Below are 23,446 nucleotides of genomic sequence, written 5' to 3'. Positions count from 1 at the left end.
GAGACATACCACTGCTTTATGGTTTCCTATTCCCTTAGAATAAAATCTAAATAATTTGGATCCATCGAATCCTGGGTGTTTGTACACATCAATCCCACACCCTTATTGATCCATCCTTTCCCCGATCACAGTAGTCACATTGACTCCAGTCAATTCTAAAAGTCGGCACAGCTCTTTCCCATTACAAGGCTTTTTTTCAGGGGCAAGTTCCCCTGCTTAGAATGTCTTTCTTTGCGTTTTTCACAGACTTGGCTCATTCTTTTCCACGAGTTTTCACCTTAAATATCAGCTACTTAGCAAGACTGTATGTTTATCCAAATCAAAAATAAATAAACTAATTTCTTCCCTTGTTTTCTCTTTCTTAATTCCTTGGTCCTTTCTTGAGCTTTATAGCAGCCAACAGTTACTACTTCTCTTGTGTGCTTGGTTTTATTTATTGTCTCCCATTAGAAAACATCTTTTTGATGACAAGGAATGAATATCTGTGCATCTTGTTCACCAATGTTTCTTCACTTTTAAATACTGTCCCTAGACTCTTTTCAGTATCCAATAAACATTTATTGAGTGCATATATGCACAAATAAATATTTAAAATACAGAAAAGTAGATTGAAGCAGCATAATCTGGATCTAAATGGTGCTAATATAGAATTGAACTTAAATCTCAACTGCAGCATTAACTAGACATGAGACGAGTTCTGTTTTGCCTCAGTTCCCACATATAAAAACAGAGAAACTAATACTTGGCCCACATCTTTCTGAGTGCTTCTGTGAGGACAAATTGAAATAATGGATGTGAGGCACGTTAATTTTTTTTAAAACATCACACAAATGAAAGATAATCTCCTGAATTTATCTAAAAATCAAATAAAAAGGAAAATATTTAAATACAGTAAGATAACTTGGAAAAATTTCAGTGTATCTTATTTGTGGCAAAGCTGGCCTTCATTCATACACACCGAAAATAATGGGGAGAGAAGAATGGGGAAATGACTGCTTATGAAAAGAGAACCCAAGACTTGGGAAAAGATTGTTTCCTATCATTTGAGGTATTCAAGTTACGTTTTATGGCCGCATTGGTAAGAGGAGGATGGACTTTGCCTCCACGGTTGGTGGTATCATGAGGGTTTAACTTTCCTTTAAATACAGGTGTAATAGATAATACAAAGTAGCTCAGCAACAGTACCTGGTGAAAGAGACCGGCACATCTACAATGAGGAGAAACGGGAGAATTAGAGCAAACATAGTTATCTATTTTCTTGTCTCTTCTTTCTTCTACGTCTTCCCAATTCCTTCACAAAGAGTGACTGATCATACACACACACACACACACACACACATGTTATATATATATATGTTTTTAAATTCAGCCTCTCTCAACCTTCGTTCCACAGATAGGGTCAGGGGAAAGGAGGCCAGGATAGGTTATCACAACTAATTCGATATCCCAATGATTGTACACCGGAAGCATGTTTCTGTACAATATTGCTCCGAGACGCCTTATTTGTTTATCAATGAACATCCTACTGCGTCCCTGAGATGTAGGTCATCGGAAATACCAGCTGCCGATCACATGCAGTCTTCATTATGTTTCCAGACCCAGTGCGCTGCTGATTCCTGCGCAACTGGAGTGAGTCTGAGCTGTGTGAGGAAAAGGAGACACCTGTGCCTTAGGGACGCAGGTGAAGTCTCAGCAGCCATCCTGAGACTTTCCCTGGCGCTTTTCCACCCTCTCCGCGGCTCACTTCTCATTTCCATCTCCCCTGTCCACTTTGACTCAGGCCTCTCTGTTTAACCTGCGCTTTTCCCGTCCTCTCGCTCCTCTGCACCTTAGATGAAGACACAGAGAGCCCCACAAAACTGGGCATGCCTAATAGCCAGGGAAGGCTTGGGCTGCGAGAAGAAAGCGTTTGCACCTTCCAACCTCCCCTCCCCTCTGCAGCTGCCTCATGCCAGTCAGGCGACCCGACGTGCTCCACGGCCCAATGAAGGCCTGCGGCCCTCGCGAGCGCCCCGCCTCTTCTGGCACCACCACCAATGAGTGGCTGGCGGAGGTGGGCCGCGTCGTGTTCCCGCCTCTCCAGTTAAGGCCGCTGGTGTGAGCCGGGGCTCGGCGCGAGCGAGAGACGACGGAAGGGACGGGCAGGTGTGGGCGCGGGGCCACGCAGCCCGACGGCGGGAGTCGCAGGCGCTGGGCGCATGGGCCAGTGAGGACGCGCAGAGATCCCCTCGCCGCGCGGAGGAGCAGCGCGGGAGCCAGGCTGTGCCCCGCGACCCTGCACCCAAGCGAGCGGAACCTCGCGCTTCGCCCGGGGACAGTCCGAAGTCCGCGCTATGGAAGAGGAGAAATATTTGCCTGAGCTGATGGCAGAGAAAGATAGCCTGGATCCATCTTTTGTGCATGCATCGCGCCTTTTGGCAGAAGGTAGGACTTGCCCCCACCGATGGGCACTAAGCGCCGGCTGCCCATCTTGCCCGCGGCTTGATTAGGAGAGTGAAGTTGGGGAGGGACTCCTGTCGCTGCCTTCGCAGAAACTGTCCCCTGAAGATGCTCCTCTCGGAGCTCGGGGGGACAGACCCGGTTCTTGGTTCTTGGGGAGGACAGCTGTGCTCTTTCTCCATGTCTTAATTTGGAGAAGACCAAAGCTACTGAGATCTAATGGCAGTAGCGATGTGACCTCTTAGGATCATAGATAGAGATACCATGAAGTGTAACGCGGTCCACAGGGACATTTTCACTTTGCAGAGGGAGGGGAAAGCAGTTTGGAAGTAAATGGTAATCAATGTAGTGTTCTAAGAGCTTCTTAGCTACAGATAAGCATTTGTTTTTTTTTTTTGATTGTTGTTGTTTGTTTGTTTGCTGCATTTAGGAAGTGATGTTTGATACCCTTTAATCAAAGTCTTTCCTATGAAAAGTGTTAGAATTAAACTATGCATGTTCTTATACATATTTCAATGTGGAAAGCAGAGGCTAAAGTGCTTACACATTTATTTGAAGTGTGATGATTGGGTACTCTGTGAGACATTGGTCCCTGGGAACACTCCATAATTGATCAACTGTTTTACCAAGTGTGCATTTTCTTTTGTGTACCTGCAACGTTAAAGGAGATTTCATTCCCAGAGGAATATATATGTCTTGTCTTTTGCATTGCTTTGAAAGGTTTTTTCTTTAAAAAAAAAAAAAAAAAGACATACGAGCTTAACCAAATTACTCCATTTATGTTATAATTATGCCATCTAACTACTAAAGACAACTATGATGTCTATAGTTATTTACACATGCCTTTTTAAAACATCTGCAGATTTTTTTGGATGAGTGCTTCATTAATAACGAATTGCTTCATCATCAAATTGTTCACAATGTAATTTTGTAGCTAAGGTTGTTCTGGACTTACCTACAGCAAAAACCTAAAAGGGATAACTTCCTCTACCCAAGCTCCTCCGTATTAAAAGATTTTTTTTGAGACTTAGTTGTACCATGGAAGAATAAATTCTGCTCCTCAATGTATGATTCAACAAGGCATTAGCTATATATTTTTAATTGATGGATTGTTATTTATAATAATGAAGTGTAAGATATGTTTCTATATTTAAATGCTAAACAATTAGGATAAGGTTTATACTCAAAACATGGAATATGTGAAATAACTAAATTGTTTTCAGGGAAAAAGCAGATTTTATAGGTAAGTGGGAAGTTGAAATACAATTATGCTTACTACTTTCTTGGTTATTGAATAAAAAATAGAAATTAAAGTGGAAAAGTAAGTCAATAAAAATGAACTTTTGAAAATTTCTTTAAGAAGATAACTACATAAAAATAATAGGAAAACAATGAGTTAATGGATGTTTAAGGTTTTTTGAAACGACTTAAAAGGCAAGTCTTATCAATATTCAGTAGTCTTTAATATATTTTGAATAGTCTTCAATGTATTTTCTGGAAGTTTCTTCATGTAGCTGATAATGCCTTTAAAATGAAAAAAAAAAAGTTACAAATTGATCATTTTCTCTGACCTGCTAATTGGAGTTCTATTTGAGACAGGTAGCTCAAAGATTAATTCATCAGCTGTTAATGTGAGTTACTGTACCTGAAGATGCCAAGCTGAATAAAGGCATACAAGAAACTCTTAAAAGAGTGCATAAGTATTTCTGTAGATGGTAAAACAGTCAGTGAAGGCTATGCACTTGGTTCCTTAACATTTTATCTTTCCTAGGAACTTGATTTCTTGATACAATACTTAGGAACATGTTCGAAGGTACCTTGTAATTTGATTTTATCCCAGCAGGGGGAAGCATGCCCTGCTTTTGTAAAGAATTAGAAGGAAAAGCTCCTAAATAGAGAAAAGCTAAGTAAGGAACAAAGAGGGTGCCCAAATTTCAGAGAAATCAGAATGAGGAAAAGAGAATGGAGGAGGTTATAATAATCTTGGGGTACATAAAGAGTTATGCAAAAGGATGCATAGGTTTTAGATTACTTCTCTAATTGTACCTGGGGCTCTTTATGTGTGCTTATTAAAGAGTGTAAGATAATTGTTCTTGGAATCTCAATAATGTTAATGTATATTTTATGGTATAGATCTTTCATTATCTTTCCAAAGGCCACTTGCCAAGATGTCCATGCTTTGTTTCAGATCGCTATAGAAGAGTATCAGTGAGATGATTTATTTCTCATACCTGAGAATGCATTGATTGAAGGCAGTGGCTATAAATAAACCTGACATAGATATTCATTTAGAAAGAAGGTGCATACTGAAGTACATTTCAGTCAGTACTGTGCAGACAGTGTCAAGCCTGAGTGAGTAATAAAAATGATACAGATGATTCAGTTCTTCAGAATGATTTTCCGGAAGCTAATATATATAAAGGCAGTAATATAAACCAATGAGCTTTTGCAGTGATTTATTTTGCGTTTTGATTGGTGATAGATGAAAATCAGTGCTCGATTGCCACTGTTTCATGTAGAATTGAAGGCTGTGGGGTTGAATGTACTAGCTGGATGGTTATTTGGGGTTTTGGTTAGGGGGGTGTCTATTGTAGTTTATGTCACCTGTTTCTGCTGTGTGTTTTCAGTGGAGGTGATTTCAGTTGATTGTTACTAAAAAGAGATCTTGAATAATATAGTTTGAAGTTTGTTTATGACATGCTTAAATAATCAAAATAATGTTCATTCTGTGTTATAATGTTGTTTAGCCATCCACTTGTTATGGTAGGTGCTTTTGAATATGATAAAACGGCAAACTCAGCACCATCCTTTATGTTCTACTCAGCCTCTGAATTTGGTTGCCAGATGAAATTCCATGAGGTTATTTATATCTATGCTACTTCTGGGAAGTGCATTAAACTGTCAATATAGATACCTGGATTTGAATTCCACTTTTACTTCAAGTGAATCTGTGTAAATTTTCTTTCCCTGTTTCCTTGTCTCTCAAATTAAGGAGTTGGGCTAGGTGATTTATATGTTTCTTTGCATTGTAATTAAGTCTCAGAATACTGATGATATAATGAAGTGATGTTTGTATATTTGGAACAAAAAATCAATCGCTGCACATTTTTAAAACTTTTTTCATTCTTTCCGAGTTTAATGATTAATAATATATTTATGGCACTAAAATGTAATTTGAGGAATATACTTTATTTTGGGTACTGGAGACAGATTTATGTTCTTAAGTCTGTTGATATACTATTAATACTTGAGGCCAAAAAATGTATATACATGAAAATATTGTCTGGAAATATTCTATGTCTGCTGACAGACATAGATCTGTTCAGATTTATAGATTCATTTATGGTGATTCTATACTCTAAGGAGAATTATAAATTTTTTGCCCAATTCAGAGTGCTTTGGGCAAGATTTTCTAGCCTGAAATCTTTGCAAGCACTGGAAGATTCATAACTGTTTTGGTTGACTCATCATATGACATGTCAAATATTGCCAAATACTCTAGCAGTTTGGTTTTTGAAAAGCTGTAGGTGCTATTTTCAAACTTTAGTGAAAAGTTTGACCTGCCATTTAGAATTGGCATTTTTTTTTGCAGATAAAAATGGGTTCTTAAAAATATTAAGAGAACAGGGATTAATATTTATCACAAATGCAAACTTGTGGTGAGTTAACTACGTTTAGCTTATCAGTAAGAATCCTTTTTTAGTTAGATTGTATTTCTTAAATTTTTTTGTAAAGCTTGATAAGCTTATAAATTAAGGAAAGTTATTAGTGTAATGTCTAAAACAGCTTCTGATTAAAAAATAGTGTTCATGTGACTCTTTTAAGTGATTTTCTTTTGATTATTGTAATCTCCTCCCCCTGTAGATTTGGGGTAATCTTACTTATGTTTCTTAAATACAAAACAAACATGGGCAAAAAATTAAATTCAAGTTATCTTTGATCTTCAGTTAAAACAATTTATGACATAGTGGAACAATTCTACTTTGACAAGAAAAACACTTGGGAGTGAATATTGACACTTCTACCTACTGGTAAATACAGGATGTGTTATTTTTGTCCGTCTCAGATACTCAGTTTCTTCATCTATATAGCGGGAAAAGTAATACCTACCAGGCAGGGTTCTTTTAAGGTGAAAAAGAAAAAGCTTTTGCTTTTGATAAGGGGTATTTTTTAAAATTAAAAAAAATTTTTTTGAAACAGAGCCTTGCTTTGTCACCCAGCCTGGAGTGCAGTGGTGCAATCTCTGCTCACTGCAACCTCCACCTCCCAGGTTCAAGCAATTCTCCTGCCTTAGCCTCCCAAGTAGCTGGGACTACAGGTGTGTACCACCACACCTGGCTAATTTTTGTATTTAGCAGAAACAGGGTTTCAACATGTTGACCAGGCTGGTCTCAAACTCCTGACCTTGTGATTCATCTGCCTTGTCCTCCCAAAGCACTAGGATTACAGGCATGAGCCACTATGCCCGACCAGTATTTTTTATGTGTATAACAAAATATATAAGCAAAAATTAAACAAATACAAGATGATGCTTGGGAGATTTCACCCATTGAGGACATCACCTCAATTTGAGAAAATAAGGAAAATAAACACTGCCTTACTTCAGATCACTGTTGAGTTAAATTTGAACTCATAAAGCAAATTATAAAATAAATAACCTTATGAAAAAAATTACATTGAGGGTTTTTAAAATATCATGTTTAGTAAATGATCACTTGCCTGTCTTTAACCATGAGCCTGATTAACCATGGTCCTATTTATTTCAAGAGTAATTTCAAACCTATTCAGGCTTCTTTATAAACCTACATGTTCTGTACTCTCAGCAGGTGATTTTAATATCCATTTTATTGGGGAAATGGATATATCTCTTCTGCTATTCCTCAACCTCCTACTACCAAAAAATTTCCATAGCCATCATCACTACTTTTCATGCTCATAAAACCAAATGTTTCTTTTCTTCAAGGTTGACTTGCCACCCTAAATGCTCCTCATTTCTGGACGCATTCTGTAGTTAAATTCTTTCTTCAGTGTCTCCTATTCTTTCTCCCAGTTGACTCTTTCCTTATAGCAGCCTGTCACATGATTCAATCTGAATAATTTGAAAAAGTAGAATACTTCTTTCACTTGCCTCCAGTATTAAAAAATAATCTCTCTTGACATTTATCCTCCCTTGTTTCCTTCAACTTCTGATAACACTAGTATATACTAGCTGCCTCACTTTCTTAATTTACCTCTTTAAAATTATTCAGTTTGGCTTCTGTCCTCATCACTGCCCTGAAACTGATGACCCTAGTGACAGAATAATCTAATAATTGGCAAATCAAATACATTTTTTTCTGACCCCTCATGAGATCTCTTGGCTGCGCTCTCCACTATTGATCTTCTTCTGATTTCTTTCCATCTTCCTTGTCTTCTGGGCATTATACTGGTTTTACTTTCTTCTTTGACCATTTCTTGCCCTCTTCGTCCTTCATTTCCCTCCTTCCCACACGAACACACATAATGCTGTTACAGTGATTCATTTAAAGTCTCACCATGTCACATTTCTTAGTAATTTCTGTTGCCTGCAAGGTGTCGTCCATACCCCTGGACGTTCTTATAACACGCTTACGTCTTCAGAAGCATGTCTTCAGCCTTTCTGCTTCATTTTTCTCAGGTATATCAAACTGCTTATAGTTCACTTTCTATACTCCCTTACCACTCCCATACCTATTCACAGAAAGCTGGATATTTTCCCCCATTCCCATAACGAACACCTCTAGATCACTGTTCAAACTGTTATTTTCTAATGATCAGTTTATGCCTGTCTCTCTCACTAGACAAACAGCTCCCCTCTGTGTTCTCTTGGGAGCAGAACTATGTCTTTTTCATTATTATATTAGCAGGACTTTTCACAGTGCCTGGTATGTGGTGGTGCCAGGTAGAGGCCAAACAGGCTTTTCTCCATCAGACTTCAGAGCCCGTCTTCTGTTGGCCCCTCTACTACCTCTTCTGCATGTGAATCACACTTGCCCTTCTCTCTGTCCTCTACTCTCTCTAAAGTGTTATGCTTGCTGGGACCTTGCTTTAGAATGCCCTTTCTAGCTTCTCTCTGTGATTAAAATTTATCTTCACTGAATAAAACTGAGTCCCGCTCTGCTATTCCCTATTCTAGGAAGCCTTTCATAATGGCTTCTCTTCTATTCATTATAAATTAAGTGCACTTCTGGCTCTATTTTTACCCTCTCCACTACTACTACTTTGCAACATGCAATTCTGTTTGATCTTGGCTGTCTTCCCCTCTAAACTTGAGGGCTATACTATGACTTCTGTCTTTGAATTCTTAATGCCTGCCTTCAGTCTCATGTGAGAAGGCCTCAATAAATGTTTATTAACTGAATGATGCTGACCTCATATCTTCTTTTTTCTCCTACTTTTTGTTTAGAAGGTATCTCCAGAAACAATTTTTAGTAATTATATCATTTTAGAATAATTCTAATTCAGTTATAGTTTATCTTTGCATAATTCAAAACATCAGGAGGCCATTTTGAAAGTTTCCATTTGTTTTTTTAAGTCAATTTTGAAAAATTATTCATTTGCAGAAAGTTGGGAAGACAGTACAAGGAGGTCCTGCTTTACTCTGTGAGGTCTCTGAGAATCTGCCCATTTGTTTCTTTATTGTCTGGATTGAGGCTTTGTGTGTATGTATCTGCATTTAATATGTCTGAATTGCCAGCTTTTCTAGTGCTCAGTCTGGCACATATGCGGCACAAAGAAAATCTAGGAAAACCATTGACATGTCATTCCCGAGTCTTGTGGTACTCAGACAATTGGCCTCCTTTTTTTCCAGTTTCTAGAAAAGAAAGTCTTCTTGTGTTTATCTGTAATGTCTAGTCCCCATTCATTTATGTGTTTTAATTTATATCTTTATAAAATTTTCTTTTGAATGAATATTAGGCCTTTTACTTTAATATCAATATTTCACTAACTAGTTGTATAAGAATGAGCATGATCAGGACAAATTCATCTGGATAATGGACATAGTCATATTCTCTTTATTTATCTCATTTTAAGTTTTATTTAATGGCATGGTACCCGAGAGTGGGAACATAACTGATCATTATTGCCAGTTTATCTTTATGTACACAGTCTAGAGTGAAGCTCTTGGTTCCTACAGCAGCTGTAGAAGTGGAGGAAGTGAGGTTTAGAGATAGTTTTTAGAGACCATTGGAAATAACTATGCAGTATCATCAGCTTTCCTTATGTACTTATTTGAACATTGAATTTAATATTTCTTTTTGGTTTGGCTATAAGAAATATATCTTCATTGGAATTATATTCTGACACCAGTTTATTTTTTTAAAGCTATAAGCAATGTAATATTTAATATATCCATAGTTGAAATATGATACTTTTCTCCACAAACTGGTGAATTCCAAAAAATTAAACATGATTTGGAAATTTTTTTAGAGATGGAATACTCACTAGTAGCTGTTATTCTACATTAATGTTAGTAAATATCCATATTATATGGTTTCCTCTTTTTCTCAAGTGCAGACTTCTATAATGATTGCATCTTTTATTTGCCAAATACTTGAGAGGTCATGGCCAAGCATCCTCTTGCTCAATGGTTATTAAATTTTGGGGGGAAAGAAGTTATTTTTAGCACATTCTCCATTTGACTCATGAACAGTACTTCCAAAAGATTTTGCAGTATAGAGAGATAATAAACCATCATAAAAGCATTACGCTGTTTACCTTATATTTTAGCTATAGTTTGGGGGATGAATTCCATCAGACTAGTACTGTACTGCATTTGACCACACAATCACACATGCCCTTGAATGTGTGTTGGTAAAAACTGTAGATGATATGTACTATTTATAAATGAAGTATCACATGTTTAATTTATGGGGTTTATAATCTATAGGGAATTCAACTATATATATATATATATATATATATATATATCTAGAGAGAGAGAGAGAGAGAGACAAATATATGATGTAAGTATATAGAAATTCTGATAGGTATTATATATAGGAATTTCATATAGGAATTATATAAAATTATATAAAATTATTCCTATTACATATAGGAATTTTAGAGACCACTGATATAGGAATTCAGAGAAAGTCTCATCTCCTGTTGTTTATAATAATGAGAGATTTATCATTATTACCATTATCATCATCTCAACATTTATTGGGAGTTTACTCTTTGCCAGACACTGTACTAGAAGCTTTGCATGCATTACCACAAATAATCTACCCACCAATCTTATTGTATTGTTTATAGTTAATAATTGTTTATAGTTAATATTGTATTGTTAATAACTAATGTTATTAACATTAGTTTTACAAATTAGAAAAATTAAGGCTTAGAGAAATTAATTTACATCAGGTCTCAGATCAAAGAAATTGTAAAGTTGAAACCCAGGCCTTTTCACCTAGATACCACGTGTAACCATTACACCACATTGTCTCCTATGATCGAGATCCAATATTAGGCTTTGAAAGAAGGCCATATATTAGTATGCAAATTTTATCTGGAAGACCAGTGTTGCTGTTGACATTAACTTCTGAAATATGTTTCTGAATGCAAATGTTGGATGAATTATTACATGATATCATAAAATATAAGTATAGCTTATAAAAGTCAAATAAATTTATAAATGGGAGAATTTACCTCAGTATAGAATTGAATTAAGCATCATCAAGACAGCCTACATTTTCGGAATGACTTATATTAACTGCTTCTTAGAGAACTTAGTGATGTGGTGGTAGAGCAGAGGGATCATTTCAAACTTTTTTTGATGAAAACGTGATTGGAGAATTTTGTATGGTTTGCTGAGGCATTTTTTCCCTACGTTTTTTTAAAGAACTGCTTACATTTGCTGAATTCTTCCAGAAGCAAAGAACACCTGTAGGTTCTCTCTTGTGTCTTGAGGAGGCCAGTGTTTTGTTTAACATTTAGAAGTGAACAAATTTCACGTTTCATCAGAAAGAGAAAACTTGACAGTATGACTTGATTTAAATCTTATCTATAGGTTCTGAGTTATTAGGATATAACAACTTTGAAACAGATTGGCTGGTGTTATTGTACTGTTATCAGAAATGACACAATTGATGTCTGTTTCCTTTAAAACATTAAAGATTAGATTTTACTATTCTCAGAGAAAAGCAGAATTAAGTGTGTTTTCTCTAGAGCGTGGATATTTTTAGCAGTTCATAGAATTGTATGCTAGATAATGATGAGTCCTGACTGCAACTCAGGAGAGGGAGCTTCTGTGATGGAAACACAATAAAGAGGTTGAATGAGAAGAAATTTGTTTAATTTTGAGAAGACAGGGGTGACTCAAATAATAGCTGCTTTTATTGAACATGCACAGTGGCTTAGGTCTTTACATTATATTCTGAGAGGCAGGTAATATTGTCCCTATTTTATAGGAAAAGATGAAAAGGAAGATTACAAGGTAGCACAATCAATTTGGATTTCTAAAAAAGCAATAAATCAGAGGTTAGGCAAATGTCCACAAAAGCATGAAAGAGCGTCAAAAAGCAACCATTCTACATTAAAACCTTAAACAGTATTAAAGAACATAGCTTATTTAAGGGAATAGCAACATCTTCCTTTGATAAACTTTTATAAGAGTGAACTAACTAGGTTACTGTATAATTTATTGTTTCTTTTAAAATAATTTTCGCCAGGAAATGTAAAGAATTGTTTTTTTCAGGAATTTGATTTACATGTACCAGTACATTCATTTTATAAAAGAATGCTATAAAATGCAAGCAGTAGATGAATGACTAAATAATAGAATACATTTACCATGATGTTTATTCCTGTAAATGATAAATAGGGAGATTTAAGTAAGTATAAAATTGGATTAAGAATCATCCATGTCTCCAGACAGTTTAAGTTTCTTCTTCTGGGGAAATGTAGAAGCTGCGTTTTTATCCATCTAAGACCTGGTGGAAAAGGGGGCCTTTAAGGAATTATGTGAAAATGAAAGAACATTTGGTATGATGAGGCAGATGGCATTTTATTATATGATATTGCTTTGGAATGGACTTCAGTATGATAGATGGTTATACATTAAGCTAGTCTTCTGAAATTAGTGAAAGATTGGATATTATGTCATCTCCACATAGGAAAAATATGTTAGAATAAAACATTATGATAATTAAAAGCAGTTTAATGAAGTCAGATGAAGTGATAAGTATTTGAAATGAGTTTCAATAAACCAAATGGTTTCCCTTTGAGTAAAATGAGTGAAATACACACACACACACACACACACACACACACACACACACACACATATATTCAATGAGAGATAAAAATATATGTTGTGTGTTAAGCATACATTTGATGTAGGGAATCAAAGAGAAGCAATATAGACTTGTCCCAATTGATTCTTATTGTTTGTGCTTTACATTATTACCTGAGACTTACATTTAGGAGGGTGTAGGAGATACATAAAATCTACATAATACAATGATAAGAGAAGTAGATGATGCTTTAGAAGTTCAAGACAGGACACCTAAACAAGCCTACAGAGAGGAAAGGCTTCCATAGGAAGGGGCATATTAGTTGAGAATCTACAAACAAATAGAATATTACCAGGATTCAGTGATGAAGAAGCTATAATTTGGAGAGAATTGTACATGAATATAGTAAACAACAACTCTAAAATCTGATAAGAAAGAGAATATTTATTCAAATATGTAGAAGTCAAGCATTGTTAGAGACATAGTAAAGGGGAAAGAATAAACAGGAGTGTGTCTGAAGTGTGGTAGAGGCTTATCATTACAGAGCTTGTAAAATATGTTAAGAAGTTTGGACTTTATGCTACAAGCAATGGTAAATCATTGAAACGTATTAGAAGGGGGCAAGTGTGATTGAGTTTTATGTAAAGTGTAATGTAGCTGCATTGCTGGAGACGGGATTGGTTAGGTACAAGACATGGGCAGGCCGTTAGGTCTCTAGAGCAACGGTTCAAGATTCAAATAATGAGATCACAGACAGAGAAAAGTAGACAGATATAGGGAGGCCAAGGGGGGGGCGGATCACAAGGTCAGGAGTTCAAGACCAGCCTGATCAATATGGTGAAACCTCGTCTCTCCTAAAAATACAAAAATTAGCTGGGCATGGTGGCAAGCACCTGTAGTTGCAGCTACTCAGGAGGCTGAGGCAGAAGAATCGCTTGAACCCAGGAGGCATAGGTTGTAGTGAGCCAAGACCATGCCACTGCACTGTACTCCAGCCTGGGTGACAGAGCAAGACTCTGCAATTTTGTGTGATTTAACTTATAGACAGGAATAGTAGAATAAGAGAGGTATTTGAAGGTAGTGACTGAAAACATAGATTCTGAAGCTAGATCCCCAAGTCCATGACTTCATCCTAGAATTAAAGACCCATATTATTTTGGGTGAGGTGCTTTAACTTCTATATCCCTTTTCTTCCTCATGTGCAAACTACGTACACTCTTAGTTCTAAACTGAAAAGATAATGACAGCTGCATGTTGTCTCTTTTGCTCACTGTAAACTACAACACAACTCCTGTAGTCTCCTGTTCCCTACATCTCTGTCTGCTTCCACCTTTCTAACTTGCTCAGTGTAATGTGGAACATTCTTTTACAAAACTACATGTGATATTATAAAATTGTAAAATTAATTCTGACTCCTGTTATAGGACTGTTCTTGGAATCCTGATTATTTTCCTCCCTCAAATCCATAGTATGCATCTGCCTTTTCCTTTTTTTGACAATTCTTATTGACATCTTGTCATATGTGATTGTGCTGACCGCTCACTGCCAACATCTTGATACTTTTTTCCCTTGTATTTGTGCTCTTTTTTTTTTTCATATCTTTAGAAGGGGTAAACAGTGATAGAATTTACTAAATTTGAATTACTATTATAATCCAAAAACTCATTTAACCACAAGCCAGTCTTAGTTTTAAATCAGGACTGCCCAACAAAATATACTCTCAGTCATTCATAATGTAAATTCTGGTGTATGAGATCTATTAAAATATGGTACACATAAAAAAGTCATGAGACATTTGTTTTGTAATAAATAAGGCAGTGGCCAATTATTACTCATTAGTAGCTTTTTTGAGATAAGCTATTAAGTCTGCCCTTTTTCCCTTCTTCTTAATGCCAGCAAAGATCATTTTTGTTCCAGGGATATACTTCTTGGGATTCTCCAAATATTCCATCAGTGTATCCTCTCCCTAGATAATACCTTTGTTCTTATTGGCTACAGTGTAAGTGAATCCAGAGGCCTGACCTGTCTTCCGCCCAAAGATACCATGGAGATTAGGTCCAGTCTTGTGCTTACCTCCCTTTTCCACGGTGTGACATTGGGAACACTTCTGAATAAAAATCCTCTTGCCTTTCTCAACATCACCCATATTTAATTCTTTTTCGTCATTAGCACAACAAAGTTTACCGCTCAGAAGCCTGATGTCCCACTCTCTTAAGTGTATTTGTGCTCATATACACAATACAGAAGTTTACTGCCTCCATTGTGGTCAGCGAAGCTCTGATCCACGGTGAGCATGAGATGGAATGCCTCAGGGGGCATGCCGTTGGATCCTTACTGCTTCTTGTGGTATGAGCATTTCTCTTACTGACTGAGAATATAGTAGAAAAAGATAAATGTATTGTCTTTCAATGCAGTCTGCTACATAGGTCTGTTTCAGTATTGGAGGAAATCATGATTATGTTGTACCTACGAAAAAGGATGTGCTTATGTATCATTTCAAATACAGTCATTTGTTGCTCAATGCCAATTATCTATTCTGAGAAATGTGTCATTAGGCAATTTCATCATTTTGTGAGTATCAGAAAGTATATAAATGGTATAGTTAGCACACATCCAGGCTATATGATACAGCTGTTGTTACTAGGCTTCAAAGCTGTGCAGCATGTTACTGTACTAATTATTGCAGGAAATTGTAACACAATGGTATTTTTATACCTAAACATAGGAAAAAGTACAGTAAATACACAATACAAAAGATAAATAGTGGTGCACCTGTGTAGGGCATTTACCATGAATGGAACTTGTGGGACTGGAATTTCCTCTGGGTGAGTCAGTCAGTAGTGGTGAGGAGTGAAGGTGAAGGTTGAGGGCATACTGTATACTACTGTAGACTTTATAAACACTGTAACTTAAGCTGTACTAGATTTATTTTAAGAAATTTATGTCTTCAATAATAAATTAATGGCTGACTATAACTTTTAATTTACAAGCTTTTTAATTTAAAAAAAAACTTGACTCTTTTTGTAATTAGCTATACAAATATCTTTATATCCTTCTTCTGTAGGTTTTTTTGATTTTTAAATTTATTTTATTTTATTTTTTTACTCTTTAAACTTCTTTGTTAAATAAGACCCAGCCACATACGTTAGCCTAGGACTATACAGGGTCAGGATCATCAGTTTCACGGTTATTCACCTCCCCACATCTTGTCCTACTGGGAGGTCTTCAGGGGCAATAACACATAGCGAACTGTCATCATCTATGATAATCATATGTCCTTCTGATATATCTCCCGATATACCTGCCTGAGCCTGTTTAGCAGGTGACTTTTAAAATATGTAAGTTGAGGACCATGTTCTAAAATAACAATAAAAAGAGTTGTATAATACATACATAAAATAGTAACATTTATTATCATTATCAAATAAGAACTATACATAATTGTGTGTGCTATACTTTTATACTACTGGCAGCACAGTAGGTTTGCGTATGCAAACATCACCACAAAACACATGAGTAATGCGTTGTGCTAGATGTTAGAATGGCTAGGCCTTAGGAATTTTTTTGACTCCATTATAATGCTGTGGGACCACCGTGATGTTATATGTGGTTTATTGTTGATTGAAACATCATTATGTGGCATATGACTAAATATACAAACACACGCATATATATGTATTTATATATGCATATACATTTACATGTGTATGTATGTATATATACATATATATTTAGGGGTAAACATAACTTTATGCAACATTTATTATAGTTTATGTGTGTATATGGAATTCGTTTGTGGATTTACCAGGTCATTATATAAAATGCATTTCTTACCCTGGAATATGGTAAACAATGCTGAAAGCTACTGTTATGGTAGAAAGAACATGGTAGGTAAAATCAAAATATTATTATTTGAGTGCCAGATCTGCTAATCTGGTAGCTTTGTGACAGTGGGCTAAGTTCTAAATCTCCTTGAGCCTTTGTTTCCTCATTTATGACATAGGTTCTTACCAATGATCTCATAGGTCATTCGGTCATCTCATGAATCCTATGCAGGTGTATATACAGTATTTATCTGATAGCAGAAATAATACAGAATTTTTTCTTATCTACTTTGCTTTGTCTAGTTTTCTTACTTTTAAAAAGTTTAGGTAAACTATATGAACAGTGAAATGTAGTTTCTACGTATAAAAGTTAATGAATTTTGGTAATTATACAGTCTTGTGTGAACAATGCCCTTGGCAAAGTAGAGAATATTTCTATAAGCCCAGAGACTTACCTTGTGCCCCCTTTCTGTAACCTACTGTCTCAGTCGTTTTTCTATAGTTATAAAGAAATACCTGAGGATGGGTGATTTATAAAGAAAATAGGTTTATTTGGCTTATGGTTCTGCAGGCTGCACAGGAAGCATGTTATCAATATCTGCTTCCGGTGAGGACCTCAGGAAACTTCCAATCATGGCAGAAAAGGAAGAAGAGATGATGTGTCACGTGGCGAGAGACAGAGAGAGAGGGAGAGAGACAAAGGGTCCTAAAACCTTTTAAACAACTAGCTCTTGTGTGAACTAACAGAGCGAGAACTCACTCTTTAATGTGGGGAAGGCACCAAGCCATTAATGATGGATCCCCTTCATGGATCCAAACACCTCTCAACAGGTTCCACCGCCAACATTGTGGATCAAATTTTAACAGAAGATTTGGAGAGGAAAAAATATTCAATCTATATCACCTCCATTTTCTTTAGGAACCACCTATTCTGATTTCTGTTATTATAGAAAACTTAGTTCTTTAACTTTATATGAATGTAATAATGTAGTGTACACTCTTCCTTTTTCTTAAGTTCAGTATATTTTTGACAGTCATCCATGTTGTTGTATTAATAATTTATTTTATGGTTGAGAAGAACAGCATTTTACAAATAGGTCCCATTTTGTTTATTCAATAACATGAATATGGTCTCCTTTCAGTGTTAGCTGATTTTAGATAAGCTGTTGTAAAAGTTCACCTATAGGATTTTTATAGACATGCTTTCTTTGCATGGAGTGTGATTACTGGATCTTAGAGCTTATATATGCTTAACCTTTTACTATAAGGAATTGTCAAACAGTTTTCTAGAATGCTTACGCTATCTTACTCTCTTACCAGTGATATATGAAAATTCTGGCTGTTGCACTTCCCTGCCAACATTTGAAGCTCTCAGTCTTTTTAACAACAGCTACTTTAGTAGTTTGCAGTGGTAACTTACGGCAGTTTTGATTTGCATCTCTTTGAATATTAATATTGATGAGCATGTGCTTTTGTGGGCTTTTTTCGGGCCATTTATATGTATTCTTACTTGAAATGAGTGCCTAGAATGTTGACAAATTTGTCATTGGATTGTAGGTCTTTTATTGTTGTAGGAGTTATTTGTGTTCTGGGTTTGCATCATTTGTTGCAAATATGTTTTGTGAATATTTTCCCTAATATGTGGCTCACCTTTTAATATTCTCATCTTTCAAAGAGCAGAAGATACTAATTTTGCTGAAGTCAGTTTATTATTTTTTCCTACTTAGTCCTGTGTGTGTCCTCTCTAATAAATATTTGCCTATATCAAGGTCAAAGAGTTATTCTCAATGTTTTCTTCTAGAAGCTTTATGGTTTTAGCTTTTAAGTATAGGTTTATGTCCCATCTAGAAATAATTTTTGTATATGGTGTCAAGATAGTCAAAGTATTTTTTAATTGGAATATCCGTTTGTTCCAGAATCATTTGCTGAAAAGATTTTTCTCTGACCAATGCTGTGTTTAAAGCGTTTGAAAATATTGTATAAACACAATGAAGGTATCTGTTTAAATATATAAAATATGGCAAAATAAATTTTATAGTGTTTTAAGAATATTTGAATTCTTTCATTATTGGTTCTCTATATGCCTGTTTCAATTCTGAAGGAGACAACTGTGTTGAGATTATTAAGCATGATATTTGTTTATACTGTACTTTCAATTTATACAAAGTCAGGTAACATATCTAGTAAATCCTAAGCACTGCACTGTGCTGCGTAGCAAAGTAGGCTCTAGTGTGAAAAAAAATACAGGAAATGTTTTCCCCCCTATTAACACATTAAACATTTCATTTAAAAAGGACCTTGTAAATTTAGACAGTATGTTATATGCTTTTTATGTTTGTTTTTCAAGAAAAGAATATAGTTTATACAAACAGAATTGGCATACCCACCCTTGGTAGAGTAGATGTACTTGTAGACTAACAACTGAGACCTACATCTGCATCCACAATGATAGCCCATCTTTATGTCTTTATCTTCAGGGGCATATTAGCTGCCACCATTGCTGTCACTCTGAAATATAACATAAAGTTCTTGAAATTGCTTAGCAGCACGACTGGTAACTTTATGCTTATCCTTCAACTACAAAACCACTATCATTTAGTCAACATGTATGTACTCATCATGTCAACAATAATAACCAAAATGAAGATTTAGCAATGATCTAGACTGACAGAATATATCAGTGCTGGCATTTGATGAGGTAATTCTCAGAAAAATATGTTTTTACGGGCATGAAAGCTATGAACCCCAAAAGCAAATGAACCTGTATAATGGGATTTAGAATAGTGTTGTAGGAGAAAATTTTTGTTTGCATTTAGGACAGGAAGACAAATAGATTTAGATGCTATAAAGTGATATAAAATTATAAAATACTGAAATGTGTTCTCATAGAAGTATTTAATACCCCCTATAGAAAGTTATGAGAAAAGGAAAATACTTCATTTTCTTAAAAAGCTATGTATTTATACTTTCTGGAAAATGGAACTTTTGCTTAGATGACATATAAATATCTATTTCATCTTATTTTCTTTGCAATTTCATAGTATTGAACAATAATTTCTTATGATAAAAGAAAATTTGGAAATTTAAGCACAAAATAAATTTTGTGTATGAATGTAAGATTTGATGTTAAATAATAGTTGAGGATCGATCCAAGATGGCCGTTTAGGAACAGCTCAGGATTGCAGCTCCCAGTGAAAGCGCAGAGGGTGAGTGGACACCGCATTTTTATTGCCCACAGACTAGGAAATTCCCAGGTGTAGAAGCTCCAAGGTCGCCAGTGTGGCTGTTTCGGCCACCGCAGCTGTGCCAGCTGGTGCGGCTGCTTTGCCCCACGCGGCTGCTTTGCCCCGCGCAGGTGCTTTGTCGGCGCCCTGGAGCAGCAGTTCTCCGTACAAAATACACAGGTCCGGGTGCCCTTTTGGCTGGTGATAGGAGCCACGGGAAGTCGCCCATTCGTCTGTTTAAAAAGGGGACTGAGCAGAGAACCAGGACAGTAGATTCCAGGGCAAAAAAAAGCCCCTGAATCTCAGTGCCGCTGTTTAAGCCAGCACACTGAGTTGTCGCATGGGAAAAAACACACACCGCGGCGCCTCTTCAATAGGCGAATGGAACACCAACTTAAAAAAAAAAAAAGGCTCTGAGGCAGGAAGCCAGGCGATCAGGCTTGGCTGGTCCCACCCCCACAAAAGAACAGCAATCAGAAACTCTCTGGATTAAGAGTTTCACAGCAAGCGCAGCTGAACCCGGGACGGTCCAGCTCTGTGGGGGAGGGGCGTCCGCCATTACCGCGACAGCCCGCCACCAGGGAGGCAGTCAGCCATTGCTGAGGCAGCCCGCCGATGCCAAGGCAACCCGCCACTGCAGAGAGGCTCCGCCTTAACAGGCGGGCCACCATTGCCGAGGCGGTTCTAACTACACCCATATAAACAGGACTGCAGGGAAGTTCACTCAGCAGCTGGGGGGAGCCCACGGCAGCTGAGCAAAGCCTCTACAGGCAGACAGTGACTAGGCTGCCTCCTTGCTGGGCAGGGCAGCTCTGAAGGAAAAAAAAAAAAGAGAAGGCAGCAGCATAACCGAAACTCATAAAGCCCTAAATCTCTGGGACAGAGCACCTGGGAACAAAAAGCGGTTTATGAGTTCTGCTGCAGCAGACCTAAACGTACCTTACCAGCAGCTCTGAATGATCAACGGAGCTCACAGCTCAACATTTGAGCTCCTATAAAGAAGAGACCATCTCCTCAAGCAGCTCCCTGACCCCTATATATCCAAAGAGCCACCTCATAAAGGAGAGATCAGGTTGACACTTGGTGGGTATCCTTCTGGGACAAAGATAGGAGAAGAAGAAAACTGGCAACAACCCTTACTGTTCAGCAGCTGCTGCTGGTGAATACCAGGCAAGCAGCACCTGGAGTGGACCTCAGCAGACCTACAACAGAGGGGCCAGGCTGTCAGAAGGAAAACCAAGAAACAGAAATAACCTCATCATCAACAAACAGAACATCTATTCAGAGACCCAATCTGAAAGCCAGCATCTACAAAGTCGACAGGTGGATAAATCCATAAAGATGGGAAGAAACCAGTGCAAAAAGGATGAAAACACCCAAAACCAGAGCACCTCTACTCCTAAAAGGGATCACAACTCCTCACTGCAAGGGAACAAGGTTGGATGGACAACGAGTGTGATGAAATGACAGAATCAGACTTCAGAAGGTGGGTAGTAAGAAACTTCTGTGAACTTAAAGAACATGTTCTAACCCAATGCAAAGAAACTAAGAACGTTGAAAAAAGATTTTACGAAATGCTAACGAGAATGGACAAAATAGAAAGGAACATAAGTGAATTGATGGAGCTGAAAAATGCAACATGAGAACTTCGCGAAGTATGCACAAGTATCAATAGCTGAACTGACCAAGCAGAAGAAAGGATATCAGAGGTCGAAGATCAACTCAATGAAATAAAACGGGAAGGCAAGAATGGAGAAAAAAGGGTAAAAAGGAATGAACAAAGTCTCCAAGAAATGTGGGACTTAGTGAAAAGACCTAATCTACGTTTGATAGGCGTACCTGAATATGATGAAGAGAATGAATCCAAACTGGAAAATACTCTTCAGGATATTATCCAGGAAAACTTCCCCAACCTAGCAAGGCAGGCAAACATTCAAGTCCAGGAAATACAGAGAACACCATAAAGATATTCGTCAAGAAAAGCAACCCCAAGACACATAATCATCAGATTCACCAGGGTTGAAATGAAGGAGAAAATACTAAGGGCAGCCAGAGAGAAAGGTCGGGTTACCCACAAAGGGAAGCCCATCAGACTCACAGCAGATCTCTCAGCAGAAACCCTACAAGCCAGAAGAGAGTGGGGGCCAATATTCAACATCCTTAAAGAAATGAACTTTCAACCCAGAATCTCCTATCCAGCCAAACTAAGCTTCATAAGTGAAGGAAAAATAAAATCCTTTGTGAACATGCAAGTACTCAGAGATTTCATCACCACCAGGCCAGCTTTACAAGAGCTCCTGAAAGAGGCTCTACACATATAAAGGAACAACCAGTAGCAGCCACTCCAAAAACATGCCAAATGGTAAAGAGAATCAAACACAACGAAGAATCTGCATCAACTAATGGGCAAAACAACCAGCTACCACCAAAATGGCAGTATCAAATTCACACATAACAATATTAACCCTAAATGTAAATGGGCTAAATGCCCCAATCAAAAGACATAGTCTGGCAAATTGGATAAAAAGCCAAAACCCATCGGTGTGGTGTATCCAGGAAACCCATCTCACATGCAAGGATACACAAAGGCTCAAAATAAAGGGATGGAGGAAGATTTACCAAGCAAATGGAGAGCAAAAAAAAGCAGGAGTTGCAATTCTCATCTCTGATAAATTAGACTTTAAAGCAACAAAGATCAAAAGAGGCAAAGAAGGACATTACATAATGGTAAAAGGATCAATACAACATGAAGCGCTAACAATCCTAAATATATACGCACCCAATACAGGAGCACCAAGATACATAAGGCAAGTTCTTAATGACTTACAAAGGGACTTAGACTCCCACACAATAATAGTGGGAGACTTTAACATCCCATTGTCAATATTAGACAGATCAACCAGACAGAAAATTAACAAGGATATCCAGGACTTGAACTCAGACCTGGACCAAGCAAACCTAATAGACATTTACAGAACTCTCCACCCCAAATCCACAGAATATACATTCTTCTCAGCACCACATCACACCTACTCTAAAATTGACCACATAATTGGAAATAAATCACTCCTCAGCCAATGCAAAAGAACGGAAATCATAACAAACAGTCTCTCAGACCACAGTGCAATCAAGTTAGAACTCAGAATTCAAAAACTAACCCAATCAAGTTAGAACTCAGAATTCAAAAACTAACCCAGAGCCGCACAGCTTCATGGAAACTGAACAACTTGCTCTTGAATGTTGACTGGATAAACAATGAAATGAAGACAGAAATAAAGATGTTCTTCAAAACCAACGAGAATGAAGACACAACATATCAGAATCTCTGGGACACATTTAAAGCGGTCTCTAGAGGAAAATATGTAGCAATAAGTGCCCACATGAGAAGCAAGGAGAGGTCAAAAATTGACACCCTATCATCAAAACTGAAAGAGCTAGAGGAGCAAGATCAAAAAAACTCAAAGTCTAGCAGAAGACAAGAAATAGCTAAGATCAGAGCAGAACTGAAGGAGATAGAGACACAAAAAACCATTCAAAAAAATCAATAAATCCAGGAGCTGGTTTTTTTGAAAAGATCAACAAAATAGACAGACCACTAGCCAGATTAATAAAAAGAAAGGAGAGAATAACCAAATTGATGCAATAAAAAACGATAAAGGGGATATCACCACAGATTCCACAGAAATTCAAACCGTCATCAGAGATT

General features: G+C 37.0%; 1 protein-coding gene and 1 pseudogene across 3 annotated transcripts in view; one reads left to right on the top strand and one right to left on the bottom strand.

Annotated features, from left to right (window-relative positions):
• The first annotated feature begins 2,060 nt into the window (after positions 1–2,060).
• KHDRBS2 (KH RNA binding domain containing, signal transduction associated 2) overlaps positions 2,061–23,446 on the top strand; it is a 633,038-nt gene continuing 611,652 nt past the window's right edge. For all 3 annotated transcript variants that reach the window (XM_032299838.1, XM_032299837.1, XM_032299836.1), the window contains exon 1: positions 2,061–2,424. In XM_032299838.1, the coding sequence (XP_032155729.1) occupies positions 2,334–2,424 (91 nt within the window). In that variant the 5' untranslated portion in view covers positions 2,061–2,333. The remainder of the gene's footprint in view (positions 2,425–23,446) is intronic.
• On the bottom strand, positions 14,491–14,888 carry LOC116565895 (annotated as a pseudogene).

Source organism: Sapajus apella, unplaced genomic scaffold (assembly GCF_009761245.1).
Source record: "Sapajus apella isolate SASKATOON/1434 unplaced genomic scaffold, GSC_monkey_1.0 scaffold41, whole genome shotgun sequence".
Lineage (NCBI taxonomy): Eukaryota > Metazoa > Chordata > Mammalia > Primates > Cebidae > Sapajus > Sapajus apella.
This window is presented reverse-complemented; position numbering and strand designations above follow the sequence as displayed.